At 36.3% G+C, this 21,972-nt stretch overlaps 1 protein-coding gene across 3 annotated transcripts in view; it reads left to right on the top strand.

Moving 5' to 3' along the window:
• Positions 1-21,972, top strand: part of KLHL29 (kelch like family member 29) — a 495,400-nt gene that overhangs the window by 440,262 nt on the left and 33,166 nt on the right. For all 3 annotated transcript variants that reach the window (XM_081940648.1, XM_081940649.1, XM_081940650.1), the window contains 2 exons: positions 4,303-4,485; positions 5,891-6,071. In XM_081940648.1, the coding sequence (XP_081796774.1) occupies positions 4,303-4,485; positions 5,891-6,071 (364 nt within the window). The remainder of the gene's footprint in view (positions 1-4,302; positions 4,486-5,890; positions 6,072-21,972) is intronic.

Genomic DNA, 21,972 nt, shown 5'->3' with positions numbered 1-21,972 from the left:
CGAACTGGGCAATTGGGCATCCTGCAGTTTTCTTCAGGTTTTTCCCACTGATTCTCCTTGTGGCAAAAGTTATTGAGAGCGGAGGACCGGCAAGAGGGCATTCATCATCCCAGACCAGGTGCTAATTCCCTGGCAGATGGTTTTCTGTCATGGTTTGGTCATATTTATTTAACAGCCTAGCATAGTCTGGAGTTAGAATTCTGGGCATGTAGGTAGTTTATATTTCTTTAATCCAACCTGACTTTTTCCCCCAAACATCTTTAAAATTACAGATATCCTTGAATACATTAGATTGCCTTCCAGAAAATAATCTCTCTCTTTTTTTTCTTTTTTTTTTGCCATTTAACGATGACAATAATAGTTTTTTTAAAAAGTTTTTACAATAACACATCTAAATCTCTGCATGACCCTGAGGTATCACAGCCACACACACCTTTTGTATCGTTTATGAAATGCCTGGCTGGCTGCAAGCAGATTTATTAAGCAGAAAAGCCATTAAACATAATGTGACTTCTAGATAAGTCTACAGAGGATCTCTGTTGCTCCATTGAAATGAAGACTCGTTTTCATAAAATAAGGGGCAGACTACTGCAGGAGAGAAGGTATTTCTGCCTTGGTAAAAGTGAAAACTCCCAAAAATGTACATTGGAGTCCATGAATGCAGCGGGCTCCTCCACCCATAGTCCTCACATTGTGAGACAGAAGGGATCACAGTGGCCTCTAGCCTGCTCTCTTGTAAATCTGTAACTAGTGGTGGGCTGCTGCCGGTTCGGACCGGTTTTGGCGAACCAGTAGTTGAAACCCGCCCATCCGCCCCGGTGCAATGCTGCCCTATTTAGCCTTGTTTTTTACGCCGCACGCACGCATGCAAGGCGCGCGAGCGAAGCGCATGCGTGGAAGGCCGCATACTCACAATCGGCGAACCAATTGTTAAGGTAAGTGCAGCTCACCTCTGCCTATAACCTTGAGAGTTCTTCTTTTAAACCTATAGCCTTGACAGTTCTTCTGACCAATCCAGTTTATCTTTTCCTCTTACTTCATCAACCCCTTCCCTTTCCAGTCCAGCAATCCTGTTCTTTCACTTTCTTTCCATCCCTAATGTTTTTCTTCCTTTTTTGCTATTTGCATTGAAGAGACAGAAAGAAGTACAGGTAGCCCTCGACTTACAATCACAACTGAGACCAAAATTTCTGTTGCTAAGTAAGACATTTATTGAATTAGCTTTGCCCTATTTTACGACCTTTCTTGTCATAGTTGTTAAGTAAATCACTGCAGTTCTTAAGGGAATCATTCAATCGTTAAGCAAATTTGACTTCCCACATTGACCTTACTTGTCAGAAGCTGGCTTGGAAGGTCACACGTGGTGATCACATGACTCTGGGACAGTGCAACTGCCATAAATACTAGTTGCCACATGTCTCAATTTTGATCACATGACCATGGGGATGCTGCAATGGTGATAAGTGTGAAAACTTTTATAAGTCACTTTTTTCAGTATCGTTCTAACTTCGAAATTACTAAACAAATCAAGGACTACCTGTATTTGTAAGAGTCTTTCAGCGAAAATTGTTTGGCATATATGTATAGTTGGAGGATCTATGCCCATGATGGTGAACCTATGGCACGCATGCCACAAGTAGCACCCAGAGCCCTCTCTGCGGGCACATGAGCCATCGCCCCAGCTCAGCTCTACTGCGCGTGCGTGTGCGCCTCCCACCGGCCAGCTCATTTTCAGGTCCCTTCCACGCATGCATGGGGGGGGGGCATATGTGGGAGATGTGTGTGCATGTACAGGGGGGTCACAAGCACGGGGGGCATGCGCATACATGGGGCGGGGGAAGCAGAGCACACCGCCCATGGCCCATTTTTAATTCCAGGAGGCTGCAGGGAGGAGACGGGGTGGTGGTTGCACATTCATTGCATTATGAATGCAGGCACGAGCACTGCCATGCACACACAAGCCCTTTCAGCACGCAACGACAAAAAGGTTAGCCATCACTGATTTATACATTTTTAAAATGGGGTGCCATTTTATAGACAATTACTTCGTCTTCAATTTTGGGCACTGTCCTTTTTTGTCCTGAATGTAATAGTTTACGTAAATTGACCTCTTCAGACTGTGGAAAGTCATAACTGAAGTGCCTTTGTTTGGTAAATAACTAAGTCTTATATTTCATTTGACATTCTTGGTTAAAATAATACCTTAAAAATGTAATATGGGACTTTTTTTTTTATGTCTCCTTTTATATCCTTGTATATACATGAGCATATATGAAAAGAAAGATGAGCAATACTGTGAATGATTAACTAAATCAGTAAACAGATTCAGTTCCCGGATTTTATTTATTATCTAGGAAACATAAAGAGATCCTGATCTGCTTTTATTATAGTAATGTTAAAAACATTTGAACATACCCATTCTGTTGAAAGATAGCATGACATCTCAGGTGAAATTTAGGCATATTTACATGTGGAAGGCATACTAATTGCCTTTCAAAGGTGCTTCAAGACAGCAGGAAAATTCAAAAAGCCAAGACATTATTATTATATAAAACTGCACGTCAGGCTGGATTTTTTGCAGAAATGTTATCTGATTAGAGAATTTATCAGAAAGATGAAATACTTTCAGGCACAGCCCTTCTCTTACTCTTGTAAATTGGAGGTGACCAGCAATTTATCAAAGTAGCTGATAATTTTACAATTTTGGGAAAGTATCTGTTTACAAAAAAAAAAAATGTAGGGGTAATGCAAACTATTTTCAGAAAATTATTAATTAAGAAAAAGTAATTTCCCATGAATAAGAAGAGTTATTATTTCTGTAAGTCAAAGTCCAATTAGTTTAACTATTCATTAAGAGTGTTTCAATCCTTTGTGAAAATCACAATATCTACAATATCCTCTCGAGACTATTTATTATAATCACATTAGTTCTAAACAGGTGATGAGTTTTCCTGCCATTGTTCTGGAAACAATCATTTTAGTGCCTGCTGAATTTACTCCCAAATTTTATAATCTGTCACTTGTTGATACTATCTCTGTATATCTGTAAAGCAATAAATAGTTCATTCCAAAGCAGAGAATTATTATTAGATTTTTATTCTGTCCCTCCCTTCCCCACCCCCACCCCTTTTTTTTTTTTTGAGACAGAGAGGGTCAATTCAAGATGGCAACACATGTAATACTTCTATTTCATATTTCCCCACAGCAAGGATTGCTGGAATGAAAGAGAGTGACTGGCCTAAAGTCACCTAGCTAGCTTTCATGTCTAAACTAGAACTCTCCAACATCCTTGTTTCTAGACCAGTTCAGTGATGGGCTGATACTGATTCGATCCAATTCGGGCCAACCAGTAGTTCTGACAATCAGCTGGCCCTATCCACCAGCACCCGCCCTATCCTATCCTTAGCTGATTCACGGGGCACAGCTGATTTCTGGGCCTTTGCTGTTCTACACATGATCACCGAACCAGTTGTTAAACTGGTTGCAATCCACCACTGGGCCAGTACCTTACATCAAACTGACTCTCATGGTAGCTAAACATTTGAAAATGTTCCTATTCTTTTTTATGTCATACTGAGACATAAAAATGTACAGTAGTTGTGTTTATTTTCCTCTCCCCAAGGGGAAAAGAAATGCTTAAGTCAAAATTTCCAAAACATAGGGACGGAAACATAAACACCCTATTTGATGTCAAGCTGGCAATGCTCAATAGATTATTTTAGAATACACATCCATCATTTAAAGAAAACTCCAGTTTTTGAAAAATATTTTTGAGTTCTTCAAATAAGTTCTTTAAACAAAGATCTTTAAAGGAGTGAGTATTCAAATCCATATTAGCAGGTGAAGTGTAATGTTTTCCCCTGGATTAATATTAATTCATTTGAGTTAAAGAGTGTGACCCCTTTGACATTGGATGAATATTAATGTTGTTTTGAAAATAAGGATAAACATAAATATTAGCAGGAAAGGTATATTGAAAAGGAAGTGTCTTTCCACTTGATAGAAACATACTCCAAACTTAGTCTACATAAATTATCTTGCTAGATCTTGAAAAACACCATGCACTGTGTGCTGCTTAAGCAGCAAGAGGAATATTTTACAAACATGTTACTCTGCTTATCCTGTTCAGGGTGCACTAAGCATATAATCAAATGTAATGAAACAGCAGAAAAGAATTAGGCTTATGCAAAGAATAACAAGGTAAGGGAAATTGGAGATTATGATCCTTCAGAGATTATGATCTGATAATATGTATTTGTATCTATTAAAAGTAATCTATGTTTGGGTCAATTACCATTCCAGGTGTAGCAGAAGTCATAGTCCTAGTCGGAGGCCGTCAGATGATTGGAATGAATCAACGGGCTTTGACAGCAGTCACATGCTTCAATCCTCAGAACAATAAATGGTACCCACTAGCCACCCTGCCCTTCTATGATCGGGAGTTCTTTAGTGTGGTGAGCGCTGGAGACAATGTCTACCTCTCAGGTGAGCAACAAATACGGTGGATTCTTTGCAAACCTATATGGCAAACTAATCAGAATGGATGCATGATCATTTGGCTGGGAAGAAGAGAGTTCCTTCGAGCATTTTCCATTTCATTTCAGCTCAGATTTTCTCCCTAGGACATTTTCCCCGTGTAATGTGCAAAAAGATGCATTAGGGATCTTGATTAAACTGTGAAGAGTTTTTCCTTGCAATTGTGACACAGTATGAAGCATCTGGATCTGAATCAAAATGATTATGTTTCTGTATCTGAAGCCGGTTTGCTCAAGCTGTTGATCTGTATGACCATGTTTACTTAAAAGACATGTAATCCCTACTCATTTTTTTAAAAAAAATCTGTCCTTGAAACCTCTTCCTACTTTTAATGAAAAGGAACAAGCTCTTCTCTCACATGTTTAACTGGAGGAACAGAAATGCTACAACATTATCAACATACCACATTTTTTAAACTGCCACCACAGCTTCATTATTCATGGTGGCACAGTGGTTAGAGTGCAGTACTGCAGGCTACTTCTGCTGACTGCTGGCTGCCTGCAATTTGGCAGTTCCAATTTCAACAGGCTCAAGGTTGACTCAGCCTTCCATCCTTCTGAGGTGGATAAAATGAGGAGCCAGATTGTTGGGGGCAATAGGCTGACTCTGTAAACCACTTAGAGAAAGGAATGGAAAGCAGTATATAAGTCTAACTGCTATTGCTATTGTTATAATCATACTATAGCCAACATTTCACTTGTGGAAGAAAACTTACATATTCAACCTTGGGGACTGCATGGGAATTAGGAAGGAAGTACAAGGTATGAAAGATTGCAGGTGGATAAAAGGTGAGAGAAGAATCAATTGCAAAAGCTGTTTGCCACATGCCACTGGGAGTATCTTGATACTTTTTTCATTATTACTATTTTAGTGATACTCATAGACTATAATGTGTAGTGACTCTTCGAAATCCTGTATTACTGTATTACATTTTGCATCCATGGATGGCTCAGCAATTCTGAGAACAGCCACCCTGATTGTAGCATCCATTGCCTAGGCCATGTGTTATGGATAATTTCTAATCTGAAAATGTTGAGTAAGCTGCTTAGTTGCTTCATACAGTTGCATATGCAACTGAATAGCCTGTAGGATATTTATGAATGCTGCCTAATTATGCTCACATATGCAAATGTCCTGCCTAGCCTGACATCATGACAGCCTTTTAAAAAAAACCTTTGGGATGCATAAATAAGTGACAGCAATCTGCATCATCGGAACAGATGCTTGCAATCGACAATGATTTATTTTAATTAGTCATATGTCATTTTGAAGATCTTGTATTGCAGTTGACTTGCCTTGCAATATATATCAAGTCACCGTGGTCTTTTTTCCCCCTTCTCCTTACTGAGGACAGGTGGTATGGAAGCTGGAGTCACACTAGCTGATGTCTGGTGCTACATGTCGCTCCTTGATAACTGGAATCTCGTTTCCCGAATGACAGTCCCACGATGTCGACACAACAGTTTGGTTTATGATGGCAAAATATATACCATAGGAGGCCTTGGTGCAGCGGGCAATGTTGATCATGTGGAGAGGTAAATTTATTTTGTGTACAGAAAATAGTTCTGAAACTACTCAGAAATTTGATGGTGAAAATAACATATATTTTTTCAGATTCTTTAGTAGATTGGATATTTTTTTTAATCAGATAAGGTTGGGTTTGAGTTTTGTTCTGTTTTTGTTATTTTAGTTCCTCCTGAACCAGGTCTTAGTAAAAGTGTGACTGAGAATAAGGAGTCTCGGTAAGTAACAAAAGTCATTAAAGAAAAGCTTAGATGTACCAGATCTCTGTTTACTTTCCCATTGGAGTTATCCTGGTATACTATTATTCGAGGAAACCCAACAAATCAGTTTAATAGACATACAGGGCAAGAATAATATCTCTAAAACCAGCAGGGAGGTTAGCACTTTTTTATTCCTGTGACTTTAGCTTTTATAAATTTAGAGAACCATCCTTCTGCGACTTATTATATTAAAGGGAACTGCTTCCAGAGATCTGTGCCCAAACAGGCCCACCTCAGTACCAACTCAGTGGCCCACCAACCAACACACAAAGGTGTCTCAAAATTGGCCAACTCAGCATATCTGAGGCATTTCTGAAGTATCTCCATTCCTAGTGGAGGTTAATTGTTTGGGGTCTGTATCATGTGAGCATGTGTTGTGATCCTATTGCTTCTGCCTTGCTGCACAGCATAATGAAGTGATCACCAAGACCATTCTTCGCGGTTCTTTCCCAATGGTATTTTGTTCTGGTGCCTAATCTTTGTGTACAAGGCCACAATCGTTTATTGTTTCTCAAGATGCCTGGAGAGAGATGTATTATCCAAATGCCCCTTCGGTGTGTTTTTTAACTATTAAAAACTAATAGTAAAAAAAAAAACCTAATTCATTTGTACAATTAGCAAAATTCTATCAGCTTTCCCAATAGTTACAGGAGAGACCCATCCTACGTCTGTGTTGCAAATTTTGAGGACAGTGATTTGTATGGATTACGGAGTAAGAAATTTAGTTTTTTTAATTAAACATCAACTGAATCTCTTAAGACCCAAAGCAACTACTCATATCTTTTATACAAAACAATGGGGAACCTAAGTTATTTAGGTTTCTGTGGATCCTTATCAATGCTGAAAGCACTTGTTGTCCAAATTGTTTCTCAGTCTACAGTATCATCAAAGTGCAGCATTGTTCATGAGATTGCTAAACTGGCATGTTGATTTTGTCTCATTCTAAAACCATTATCAGAAGCTGGAAGGAGTAAAGGTAGACTATGCCTACAGTACAGTACTTTTTGTAGGTACTTATAGCCAGACTAAAATGGTTACTTGTATTTCTCTTATTATGAGATTAATGTTTATAATAATTGGCACTTTATTCTTTTCTTCATTCCCTCATCAAATCTATTCCTTTTGATTCTGCTATGCCATCTACTGGTTTTTAAGCCCTTGAATTTTTTGCTGGCATACAGTAAACAATACCTTGGCACCTCCTGTTACTCCTTTTTTTAGATCAAGCTATGTTTTCCAATCTCTAGATTTTTTTATTACTATTTCTGTAAAAGGTGTTACAAATACTATATTTCAGATTCTAGGCAAATAACTAAACCATTCAGCTGTTTTGTAAAGTGACTTCACAGAAGATTTCAATTTTTAACTTGAATGATTGTTTTAGCTATTTCCATTTCAAAACTGTTATTTTGCACAGTGCATAAATCTCACAGAAGAAGATACTTCAGTCCCACAAAGATCTGTGGACATTCACTCAGGGATTCATAGGTATATGTGAATCAAGTATGTACACCATATCATCAAAATAATTTTTACAATAAAATCTACTCAAAATATAAATTTCCTCCAGCAAAATTAGTTCAGTCAGAGTGATAACTTGCGATAGATGATGATAGATAGATAGATGATAGATAGATAGATAGATAGATAGATAGATAGATAGATAGATAGATAGATAGATGATAGATGATAGATAGATAGATAGATAGATAGATAGATAGATAGATAGATAGATGATAGATAGATAGATAGATAGATGATGGACCGACCTGTAGAACAGCCTTCTACAATTAGAATATGTAAATTTTTAACTCCCTGAGTTTTCAATTCAAATCCTCACTTACACTGGGCACTTTGTGTTTGGGAAGGCTACTGTAAACTATTCAAAGCTGTTGATATACATCAGCGATATTTGGAAATCATAGTAAGCCAAAATTTCATTAGATACTTCTAGTCTACTCGTAAATCAGCATGATGGCTACTTACCAAGTTTTCTTGCTAACCCACACAGTTTAATCTCTGGCTTGTGCAGCATTGGTATGAAGATCATAGCTTATGAATGTTATGCTGAGAAAGGTCAAAGGTATCAGTAGATTCACAGCCCCATATGAACCTGAGGAGGACATTTTTGGTGACCAATAAGCCAGAATTCTTTAAAATTAAGATGTACTATAATGTCCAAGAGAAGACCTCATTTTGTTGCCAACAATCTACTGAATTTATTGCCAAAACTGCAATTTGACTTAGATATGTTATTCAAGGAATGGTAATAGTTAGATTTCAGACTAACAGCAGGTTTAGGGTTAAATTTTCATTAGGTAATTTTAGCTCAGTTATTCAAAGAAAGATGGGATATAAATATAATAAATAATATTGGTAATTATAATTTGTAGCTATTCTCTTAGTTGCTAAGGTACATCATCAGCTTTCATTAATGAAGATACTTCATGCCTGATTTTACGTACAAATATTTCAGTATCAAACAATATACAGATATTAGTTCAGTGAAAATTACCTGCATGTGCTTATCCATCATGAAAATAAGGTTTTTCCAAAATTTCATCATATAATTTCTCCAACCCTGCTTCCCCGCTGTAGAGTCAGGAACATTATTCTAGTGGAGTATTTTTAATGCTCTGCAATAGTTTTTTGTATTGCTTTTCTATAAATTCCCTTTTGAGAAATAAGAATATGCATTGAAGCTAAGCCATCTATTCTATCACATTCCTTTTCAAATGGATTTTTTTCCCTTTGCTCTATGCAATAAGACAAAAGAATTTTAAACAGATCCATGATGTTCATATGCTTGTAAGATTCAAGTAGCACAACACTTTGGAATTCTTGATGTGCCTACAGAAGAAAAAATGTGCCTGCAGCTTTGGCCAGTCATATTTCAGCTGGAAGAAGAAAAGGAGTTATACAGGAAGGACATATTTATGGGAGGCATAGAAAACAGACTTTCATAATATAGTACAGTGTTATTTTTCCGTAACTGTGTTGCTGCAAAGTATCCTCTGAATAATGTATAAGATAGTGAAGGTATGGTACATAAATTTCAAGTAATGATGGTACAGAAGCTTTATAAGAGAAATAAATTAAAGCATTCATTCATAAAGTTGCTAGCCAAGACAGAAAAGAATTAAGAGGAAAATGCATATGTGTATTTAAACATAATTCAGAAAAAAGAGTAATTTACAGTATAATCCAAAGAGCTTTCTCCATTCAATATAAGTACAGAGTAACAAATATTAAAATCTGTAACAACTGAAAACATGGAATGAGAAAAACATGACATAGCTGGAATTGGGGAAAGATGTCCAACTTGTCATGATAACTATTATTTATTTTTATTTTTTACATGTTTTAAAGACTTCAGTGCTTTGTAAGTTTAAATAATAATCGTCGTTTCACGGTGTATTCTGGATATATCATACCATATTGTAGCATATAGCACATCTATCTATTCATACTTTCATTTTTAATCTTTATCTAATCAAAATGTCATCAGTTATGGAGGGAGATCATCATAGTGAACAGAACACCAAATTTTGGAGAAATTTTAAAAAATTAGAATAGTTTAAGAATGGGGAATCCCCAAAACATTCCAATAATGTTTATTGACATTATTAGTGGAAAGGGAAAGGTACAATTTGAAATCCAGAAAGAGTTACCAAACATAGGCATCTGTGCTGTGGTATTTTGTTACCCATTCCATTTATTATTAATATTACTTCATGATGACAATATAGCACATTTCCAGTACCCCAAGTGGAAATGTCTTTCCTTTATCAAACATCCATGTGTGATGGGTGAATTTCATCTCCATACACAGATACTGTAAAGGGTTTGGGCTTGAGACCAAGATATGCTTTAAATGGGGGATAGCTCAGAATAGTGTTTACCAGTTCTCTCAGTACAGATAGTCCTCAACCTATGAGGACCATCTGTACGCTGATGATACTCAGCTGTACTTTTCCACCCCGAACCACCCCAACGAGGCCATCAAAGTGATGTCCCGGTGTGTGGAAGGATCTGGATGGATGACAACCGACTCAAACTCAACCCCTCCAAGACGGAGTGGCTGTGGGTACCGGCTCCCCAGTTCAGCCAATTAATTCCATCATTGGCCATCGGGGGCATTCAACTTGCCCCCGTGGAGCGGGCGCGCAATTTGGGCGTCCTCCTGGATGCCCGGCTGTCCATGGATGACCATGTGACAGCCGTGGCAAGGGGGGCGTTCCACCAGGTTCGCCTGGTGCACCAATTGCGCCCCCTACTGGACCGGGACGCCTTACGCACAGTCACTCATGCGCTGGTGACGTCTCGCTTGGACTACTGTAACGCTCTCTACATGAGGCTTCCCTTGAAATGCACCCGGAGGCTACAGTTGGTCCAGAACGCAGCCGCGCGGGTAATTATGGGGAGTACTAGGTACTCCCATGTGACACCGTTCCTGCGCGAGCTGCACTGGCTTCCTGTGGTCTATCGGGTGCGTTTCAAGGTTTTGATAACAATCTTTAAAGCGCTCCATGGCTCAGGACCTAGTTACTTGCGGGATCGTATTCTGCCCCATACATCCCTGCGACCAATCCGCTCGCACAGAGAGGGCCTCCTCCAGGTGCCGTCCACCAGACAGTGTCGAGGGGCAGCGCCTAGGAGTAGAGCCTTCTCTGTGGCGGGCCCAGCCCTGTGGAATGACCTCCCTCCGGATATTAGGAATACCTCTGACCTCCACTCCTTTCGTATAAAGCTCAAGACCCACCTATTCCAAGTAGCTGGCCTGGCTCAACTTTGATCTAACTATATCGCTCCTGACGGGTTTTTATTTGGGTATTTTAATTGTATTCAATTATTTAGGGGTTTCTAAACATTGTATTTTATTGTTTTTATTCATTAGCCGACCTCCTCCTTGTACATGTCTTGGTATATGTTTTTGTAATATGTATGTCTTGTCTATATATTTATTTCATATGTTTTATTGTACGCCGCCCCGAGTCCTTCGGGAGAGGGTGCGGCTAAGAAATAAATATTTATTATTATTATTATTATTATGACCACAATTGAGCCCAAAATTTCGGTTGTTAAGTGAGACATTTGTTAAGTGAGTTTTGCCCAATTTTACGACTTTTCCTGCAACAATTGTTAAGTAAATCACTGCAGTGGATAAATTAGTTAAATGAATCTGGATTCCTCATTGACTTTCTTTGTCAGAAGGTCACAAAAGGTGATCACACATGACCTGGGGATACAGCAATGTTCATAAATATGAACCAGTTGCCAAGCATCTAAATTTTGATCACATGATTATGGGGGTGCTGCAAAGGTCGTAATTGAAAAATGGTCATATGTCACTTTTTACAATGTAAATTTTACACAGTTACTGTGGTAACTAAATGATATGTTGTAATTTAAGAACTACATGTAGTGTTTCTTATTCTGGGTGATTTTGAAGGCTGAGATTAGATCCCTTGCCCCCACCCTTTTCTTCCATCTAGCTATAGTTTTGTTTTTCTGCCTAAGAGCTTTAAAACCCAGTGTCCAAACAATGAGAGCAATAATACAAGTCATATGATAGCTCCTTGCCATGATAACATTGGAGTAGACTTGCTGTTCAATTCCTCTATAGGAGCTGAAGCTGTGAATCCTGTCACATTAGCAGCTGCCAGCTGGTTTATCATTATGTAAAGTCATGGAAGAAAGTTCCTCCATCCCCCAAAAATATCAGATTTAAGTTCTGGCACTTGATTCAAAGTGCTCAGGTTATTCATTTCCTCTCTCCTGGAATAGTAGGCAACCTTTTGATCTGAAACAGCTATTTCTGTGTCCAGACTTTGAAAGAATCACTTGGACAAAACAAAGAAAGTAGAGGTCAGAAACACTTTGACCTAGAAAGGAATTATTTGTGACAGCTTAATGTCCATTTAAAACGTATTCCTCTGCTTTGGAGAAGGATCAATAAAGAAGTAATATGAATCTGCTTCCAGAAAGGATTCCAAAGTAATGGAATCAGAATAGTAGCAGACATAAAAATTAAAATGTTGTTTCAAGCATGGCAAATGGACGCAACTTGGTTACAAGGAGGTGAACTGTGCCTTTTATACCAGTGTGCCATCTTATTAGTATTATTTACAGTGAGAAAATTAAGACAAAATTCTTCTTATTCCCGAAGGCATCACTTAGGGAGAAAAGTGCATCTTTCTTTATCTAGAAGATTTAGTTCCAGTTAGCCGTACCTTTTGAAGATGCTCTTTCTGATTGTGAGCTATACAACAGACCATCATTTAGCAATTGATTCCCCCCCCCCCATCTTGCACTGTAGAATAGCAGGAGGTCTTCAACAAAACTTTTAAGGAAGTTCTATCCTCTTTGATGTACAAGTAATCCTGCTTTTGTCACAGAAGTTGAATGAAATTGCTGAGTAAACAGAAAAAGTATTAGACAGTATAGATATGTCTGAAACAAGCAGAACATATAAAGGAGCAAGCACAATTAATCTGTTTACTTTTTTGCGAAACAAAGGTAGCAGATACATAGAAAACATATTGTGTTCCATAACATAGTTTCTGTTCTGATTTGAAAAATACAAAGCTCGCTATCTCAAATATATAATGGTAGAATGTCAGGACCTTCCAGAGCTATATCCAATAGTGGTTTTTTTTTTTAATAATCTCTTTCACTCTGACAGAATAAAAGTAGGAGACTGACAGGCAAAATGTAATTCTTCTTCCACCAAAAGCAACACTGATTTATATTTGGGGAAACAGCAAACATTCAGAACATTTTAGCCGTCTTCTTATCTTGTATAATCTGGCCTATGTATAGGCATAAAATTGCATGTGTGTGATTGAAATATCCAAACGCAAATCCCAAAGCCATGTTTTTGGAAATAAACATTGTCAAATGAAACCTACCCTAGGAATATGCGAGTCAAACATTTTGCTTTTTTACTTCAACTTTTTTTTCCCTACGAAATACTTAGAATATTGAAAGTATCTTTTGCATTGCTGACGAATCTCTCCCCTTATTTAAGGTCAGCTTCTATGATAGCCATTCGTATTTCCCACAGCTTTTGAAATTAAAATCATGTGTATGTTTTGACAACAGGTTAAGTTTGCTTTGTCTTTCATTTTTCTTCAGTTCCTTTCTTGTATTTTATTGATAAAATATTTTTATATATTTTTTATTTTTTAAAACATAAAAAAAACATTAAAAATTCTCATCCATTATGTACAGCATGTCATTTGGTTACAAGCTTTGTGCATCGATATTTTCAGTTACATATACAGTCACAAGTTTTTCATCTAATATGAATAGGTACCTCACTTTCATTTTACATCATATGATCAATTACAGTTAATATTTCTTTTCTTTCAGCAGACCTAATTCCCTTGCATTCTTAATTATCTATTTAATAACAATATACCTTTATGTAATCACTTATCTCATTCTAATTATTTTTACAATGTAAAAGAATTTTCCAACTATTTACAGTATGTTTATACCTCACTACTTTCAATTATGCATAGTCCCACTGATCATCCATCAAGTATGTTTATGTTCATTGTTGTCCTTGTACATCATACATTCCAACAAAAATATTGTTCCTTCATTTTTAAATAAAGTATTCTAAATGCTCGCTTCATAAATATACCAATCTTTCATTACTTCCTTATTAAGCTATTTATCAACAACAAAATATCTTTGTAATATACATCACTACCTAGGGTTATGCATAATATTACCAATCGTCTATTAAATGTACACAGATTCATTATTATCCTTATCCTTCCTTTTTAAACAAAATATTCTAAATTATTCCATTCATATCTAAGTCGTTCTTTCATTGTATCATTATTAATCTATTTAACAGCATAATTGTATTATTACTTATCTCCTTCAATTAAAATATACATAAAACATTTTTCAATTCCAGGCTTTTTTGTCCAACCACTGATAAAACAAATCCCATATCTTATAAAATTGCTCATCATCTTGTTCTCTGATTTCAAATGTCAATTTGCTCATTTCAGCACACTCCATTCTCTTTCGAATAACTTCCTCTTGTTTTGGTATTGTTTCATTTTTCCATTTTTTTGCAAATACGATTCTAGCTGCTGTTAGAACGTTGATAATCAAGTATTTCAAGTCTTTATTGTAAGTTTCTGGTATAATTCCCAATAAAAAAATCTCTGGTTTAAGGTCTATGTGTTTGTGTATCATTTTCTCCAACCACATGTGAATCTTAGTCCAGTATCTTTTAGCTTCAATGCAAGTCCAACACATGTAGTAGTAAGAACCCGGTATCTGATGACATTTCCAACACTTTTCGGATTTATCCTTAGACATTCTTGAAATTCTCGTTGGGGGTAGATGCCACCTGTAAAACATCTTATACAAATTTTCTCTATATGCAGTTGACATCGTCATTTTATAATTTTGTGGCCACAATTTCTGCCATTTCTCTAAATCAATCCCATGTCCAAAATTTTTCCCTCAAGCTATCATAGTCTCTTTAACTTGTTCCTCTTGTAGTTTAACCTCTAATAAATAAATTAATTAAATAAATATTTAATTAAGTAATTGAATAATTTTAATTACTTTTTCATCAGTACCTCTAATTCAGTCATTTTGTTATAAAGACCTTTTGATTTTCTATCTTCATTATATCTAGAGTGTATCTGCACATATTTCTGCATGATATTTGGAACGCTGACATTTTACGCTGACCCGGTCAGCGTTGGGAATTCAGCACCCCCTCACCAGCCCCCCCCCGGGCGAGGGGGGGTGCTGGTGATTTATTTTAAAGGGAGAGTTGGAATAATGTCAGCGTTCCAAATATCATGCAGAAATAAATCAAAGTCCAAGGCAGAGTTATCCTTAAAGTTCCAATTTAATAAAGCAGACATGTTAGCACATCTGTGGAAAATCCCAAATCTGAACTTCCTGGGATTCCACCCAGTTGAAAGTTCATAATCTTATGCCCACTCCCATAAATCCATCACATGGTCCAATCTTCTTCGACCCCGACAACTCCACCCCGCTGGTTCAGGTCAGGTGTCAAGGTGCGGAGACAAAAGATGACCTTGGGCTTCTAGAAACAATGATAAAACATTCCACAAATCTACTCCTTTCTATTCCCCCCTCCCAACTACTACACTAATGAAACAGCATAGGAAATTAATAGAAAGTGTGGCAGGCCAAAGATCCTAAAAAGGAATATAACTGCAGGCCTGACAATAACCATGTGCTTTAGTTCCCTTATACCATAAAAAAGCATGCCATCCCAACAGTAAATCATGACCCTCTACATTTAATAATCTAGAGTTTTTTAGTGTTATCCACTCCTTAATCCACATCAGGTTTGTTGCTTGATAATATAACTCCCAGTCAGGTAAGCCCAATCCTCCTCTTGTTCTAGCATCTTGTAGCAACTTGAGTTTTATTCTTGCTTTTTTCCCTTGTCAAATAAACTTCAAAACTATTTTATTTAAATCTTCAAAAAAGTCCTTGCCCATTCTGATTGGAATTATTTGGAACAGATACAAGATTCTGAGTAAAATGTTCATTTTAATTGTAGAAATTCTTCCTATCATTAATAGTTGTAAATTTTCCCATTTCATCAAATCAGTCACAATTTGTTGCTTTAGTCTAATATAATTGTCCTCCTTAAGAGTACTGCTGATAAATATATCCCCAAGTATTTGACCTTGTTTGTGACTTGGATCTGAAAAACTTCCGCCAACTCTTCCTTTTGTCTTAATGATACGTTCTTTGTCAAAATCTTTGTTTTATCTTTGTTTATTTTCAAATCTGCTACTTTTCCGTACTCCTCTATTCTTTCTAACAATTTGGGTGCTGTCTCTAGTGGATCTTCAAGAATAAAAACCAAGTCATCTGCAAACGCTTGTAACTTATATTCTTCTTTTTTAATTTTCATTCCTTTTTTTTTCTTCTTCTTTTTTGATTTTTCTGTTTAAGACTTCTAATGTTAAGACAAATAGTAACGGTGATATTGGGCAACCTTGTCTCGTACCTCTCTTTATTTCAATAGAATCTGTCAATTCTCCATTTACCATTATCTTTGCTGTTTGTTTATGATATACCATTTGTATAGTTTGAATAAATTTCTTACCAAAATTCATCTGTTCTAATTGTAAAAACATAAATTGCCAATTCACATTATCAAAGGCCTTCTGGGCATCAAGGAACATCAAAGCCATTTGTTTTTCGGGATGGGCCTCCTAATATTCCAAAGTATTCAAAATCATTCTCATATTGTCTTTAATTTGTCTCTTTGGTAAAAAACCATTTTGATCAGAGTGGATAAAACTATTTAGGTACTTTTTAAGTCTCTCTGCTAATATGGATGCGAATAACTTTTAATCTGAATTTAATAAAGAGATTGGTCTATAGTTCTTGGTTTGTGTTAAATCAGTCTCCTCTTTGGGTAGCAGTGTAATATATGCTTCTAACCATGATTTAGGTATTCTACTTTCAGACATCACTTCATTCATAACTTCTAAAAGTGGGAGGGGCAAGGATTCTTCTAATGTTTTGTAGAATTCCACTGGTAACCCATCCGGTCCCGGGGCCTTTCCATTATTTTGTTTCTTAAGTGCTTCCATTAGTTCCATCATTGTTATTTTACCTTCCAACATTGTTCTGGTTTCATCTGGTATCTGGGGAAGATTAACATCCCGTAAGTATTTTTTGATTCCTCCCTCTTCTATTTTCTCTTGTCTGTACAGCTTAACATAATAGCCTTGTATAATTTTCTTCTACTCAGCATTTCCATACTGAATTTGTCCTTAGTCATTTCTTAACTGCAATATTTTCTTTGCTTCTCTCTCTTTTTTCAATTTATATGCCAACCATCTGCCTGGCTTATTTGCATTTTCAAAGTAGTTCTGTTTGGTGCCTCTAATTTTTTGTGCCAATTCTTCTTTTTCCAGTAGAACTATTTTATGTTTAATTGTATCCATTTTTATTTTAACATCTTTTTTTTTGTGGAGATCTCTGTAACTCTTTTTCAAGTATTTTGTAATCGCTAAAGCTTTATGTGTTGGTCTTTTCTTTAAATTTATCTTCCTTATATAATCTATTATTAGTCCTCTAGTGACAGCCTTCATTGTGTCCCAAAGATTCTGCATTGATGTATCTTCTTTTCTATTTTCTTTGAAGGAAAAGGCTAGTTCTTTTTCCATTTTCTGTACAAAGTCTTTCTCTTTCAATATGGTATTATTTAATGTCCATCTGGATTTTGTCCTTTGGCCCTTCCATTTGATTATAATTGGATTGTGATTCGCCCAGGTGCTTGTTTCAATCTCGATTTCTTGTACATTACAAATCAGTTCTGTTGAGGCCCATATCATATCGATTCTGGAAAATGATGAATGTCTATTTGAATAAAAAGTATATTGTTCTTCTGTAGGGTTTCTTTCTCTCCAAATATCTTTCAAATTTGTTTCCTCTATCATCCTGAAAAAGGATTTCGGAAGCAATTTTCTATTTAACTTTGTTGTTTTATGTGTTTTGTAGTCCATGTTCTGGTTTACAATGCCATTGAAGTCTCCCATCATACAAATAGCAGTATAGTCCAACTCAACAAATTTTTTGTGGATTTTTTTGTAAAATTCATCTTGTTTTCACTGGGCGCATAAATTGCAGTTAAAAGTATTTTTTTAGTATTATCCATAATTTCCACCATCAGAATTCTTCCCTCTTTGTCTGTATAAAGATATAAAGCTGGGATATTATCTTTAATATGGAAGATCACTTCTCTTTTCTTGCAGTCCGCCAATGTAGTAAATATTTTTCCAAGCTTTGGTTGTACTAATAAATATTCATATCTCTTTTGAATATGTACTTCTTCTAGACAAATTATATCAAATTTCAGCTTTTCTAATTTGTGAAATATTTTCCTTCTTTTATTTGCTGAATTAAGTCCGTTTATATTGAATGTGACCATTTTTCTTTCCTCCATGTTTATACTTTATATACAGGATTTATAGCTCTAGTTGATCTGGGTTCTCGTTGTTCTCTGAGATTTACTCCACCCACCACGCCTTCTTCTTTATCAATTCCACCTACAGCACCTTCTATTTTTTCACTCTCAATTATAGGTGCCTCCAGTAGTTGCACCGATGATTCTTCTTCTTTTCCAGTTTTCTCAGCCATTTCTCTGAAATGTTCTGTATAGAAAGCTTCTGCCTTATCAATTATGTCTATTCTGTATCTTTGTCCTTGCCATCTATAATTAACACCTTTTTTAATCAGAACCTTTGTCAAAAATTGATCTTCTCTTCTCTCTCACTCTTCTTGGAATTTGTTTCAGAACTACAATCTCTACCTTTATATTCTAATTTTCTATCTCTCGCTTTCTGTAGTATTTATAATTTAGTTGCTTTCTTGGTAAATCTTACATGGACTTCTATGCTATCCATCATCTTCTCTTGGGATATCTCTAATACATTTATCAAAATTTCAGATATTATTTGTACTAGGTTCTCTCCTCTTTCTTCTTCTATGTTTTGAAAACTTTAAAAAATTCAGATCTATCTATCTCCCACACTAATATTCCACTACTCTCCCTTTCCACCTCCCTCAATCTGCTATCAAACTCCTCAACCTTCTTCTCTTCTTGTTGAACTTTTTCTTCAATTTTTTGGATTCTGTCCTCGTATTTCATCATCCAGTTTTGCATATCTTCTATTTTTCCTTCCGTTTTAGCTACTTTTTGTTCTATGCTTTCAATTCGTTGCTCTATTGTCTCAATTCTTCTTTCTATACTCTCAGTCTTTTTTACAATGGTATCTAATTTTTCATTCTTACAATCATCTCCTGTTTGTAATTTCTGTATCATTTGCATGATTGCATCTAAAGTTACTCCCTTCTCTTTTTGTTGTTGAAGCATCGACTGTATTGATCTTTGTCCTCCTGCAGGTGAGGAGGCAGGGGTTGTTGTTGTATAACCAACAGGTGTTAACCTTTCTGCTGATCTTCTAAGTTTTTTTGTGTTTTAGTCCAATTAGTCTAATTAGTATCACAAGGATTTCAGCTATAATTCACCTTATTGTAGATAGAATGAAAGGAGAAAAAAGAAAGAAAAGAGAAATAGTGATCTCTTACTTGAAAGAGAAAAATGGAAGAGAGAAAGGAAGGAGGGGGAAAGGAAGAAAAAATAAAAATAAAAAAATTCTTCAATCCAATTTACTCAAATTTTAAAGCAAACCATCTATTTATGTCTATTTATGTCCAGTACCTTCAAAGTAGAAAAGAGAGCAAAGAAAAATCAAAACTCAATACTTCAAAAGCTTTAAAAAAAAAAGAATTCAAGGAGCCAAGGAAGGAAGAGAAAAAAATCACCACCTCCCCAGCAAAACTAATATATGCACTGACACAAAGTTAGGAAAAAAGAATTCAAAGTCTCTTCTTTTTTTTAAGATGAAAATCTTTCCAAGGTCACTCTGAGCTTTCCCTTAAAGCTTCTGTTTAGTCTGAAGTAGGTTTCCAGGTACTGAAAGTTCCACAGGACAGCTGTGTAAACAACTGTCCTACCCCTATCAGTTCTTAACTAGATAGCCTTCAAGAGAACAGCTTCTCTCTAAATAGTTCAAATAGTAACAGTAACAATGTTTCAAGTCCGCTAGGTGGCAGTGTTAATTGTATCCATCCCCAATGCTTATTTTTTCCCTGCTCCATTTTTAACTTTTTTAAATTCAGAAAACAAGAATTCAGAAATACAAAAAGAAAAGCCAAAAAAAAAGAAAAAGATCTTCAATGCAGTTAAAATTTAAATTCAGTATCCCCACAAAGTCCAGAATTTAAAAAAAAATTTAAAAACACAATAAGCCAATCCACATTAAGTTACAATTGAAAGTCCAGCCTGGTTTCCAAGAATAAAAAGGGAAAAAAGAAAAAAACTTCAGTTGGCCATCTTAGATCCGCTGCTTTCTCTCTAGTCAGCCTTTATTTTAACTTAAGTTTCCAACTTTAGGGTGTTCTCTCTCCAATAGAAAAAAGATTTTAAAACTCTCACCAAAACAACATGCTTCTCTCCTGCGCTTGAGTGTGGGAGCTGTCAGCAGTTTCAACAACCTTGAGACGGACTCACAATCACTGGCAAAGAGGGCTTTTTCCAGGTCACCAGGGACTTTGCGGGTGTCCCTGGGACCGCAGGATCTCCCCCTACCTTTCACCATCTCTTCGGGACGGTTTAGGTCGAGATTGGACCATCCAGATGACCCGAATTCAACGGCTGTCCGGAGAGCCCGGAAAGTCGTCGTGGCACCGCTACGTGAAGCTCCGCCCCAATTTATATTGATAAAATATTATTGGTCCCTCAACTTACTCCTGCAGTTTTTAACTAGGATATTCAGAGACATCACTAAAAGGTCATTAGCAATATGAATGTACATTTCACAAAAGAAAGAAAAAATGAGTGAAGAATCATGAATTCCAATAATGTTCATGTTTATTAACTGCAATGTTGCCAGTAGCATTAAATGTATATGTGTGTGAAAGCTGGGGAAAAATAATAATGCTGATATAGTTTGTGTCTCCCACTATTAGAGTGAAAAATTTGATATTGAACTGGCTAGGCTTCATTCCGTGGCAGTGTATAACCACGATAACTCTCTTTTTTTTCTATCTGCCAGTTTATTTTGATTGCTACCATTTTAGCTTTAAAAATAGGTGTCTGAACTGGTGATACTGTTCAAAATGAATCTTCATCTATGGTTTATTAACTGTACATCTTTATGGTCAGCAGCTTGATTAAATTTATACCAATGACCTTAGAACTAATTTAGCACTCTGATGCATATACTTAATCGGCTATGAGATAAGGGAAGAAGGTTGAAGTGGTAACATCCTAGATTTTCAGTGTGTTACGATAAAATGAGGCACCTTTGTTTACACAGTGAACATTAAACCGAGACAACTTTCATGTCTCCAAAATATTTAATAGATTTAATATTCAATAACGGAGGCCAAGAGTTATCATGCTATGTTATGTCTGAAAAGCAGGTGATCTTCAAGCTAAACAATTGAAGTGTGGCATTTGCTTTCCTCTAGTTGCTGCTAGATATCACTGCACTGATTTGCAAGGATTATCTCTTCTGTTCTAATTAACTGAAGTTAATTAATAGGAGACATCTTGACAAAGGAATCCTGGATTATTTTAGTCAAAGATATAATTAGATTTGAGAGGCATATATAGAATAACTTTCATTTTCTCTTCTGCTCATTCGCTAGCTGTCGCTATCACTGCCTGCCTTAAAATGGTAGAAGGGCTTCTTGATAAGAACAGAAGAAGCTATTGAAAAGAAAGGAATTGATATGAGATGGAAATGAATATGGGCCTTCCTGTCGCATAGCCGGGATCCATTGGATGATTGTCTGTTGTTTGTGTCTGCCTACTGAACTTAACCCTTTTCAATACACCTAAACAGAGCTTATCTCTCTTTACTTAACTTCTTTTTTTTCCAAGGGCAAAGGATTCCAGGATTTTATTTTATTTTATTTTTTTAGTTTCTGCTAGAAAGAGGGAACGGAATGTGTGCTTTTATTTTGCTATTATATATGAGAAAGAATTGTGCATCAGGAAGAAAAGTATTGATATATGCGATTGGGAATAGTTAACTTTACAAAA

The sequence above is a fragment of the Natrix helvetica genome (assembly GCF_964273705.1).
Source record: "Natrix helvetica genome assembly, chromosome: 2".
Taxonomy (NCBI): domain Eukaryota; kingdom Metazoa; phylum Chordata; class Lepidosauria; order Squamata; family Natricidae; genus Natrix; species Natrix helvetica.
Note: the sequence above shows the minus strand (reverse complement) of the source record. Positions and strands in the feature narration are given on the sequence as shown.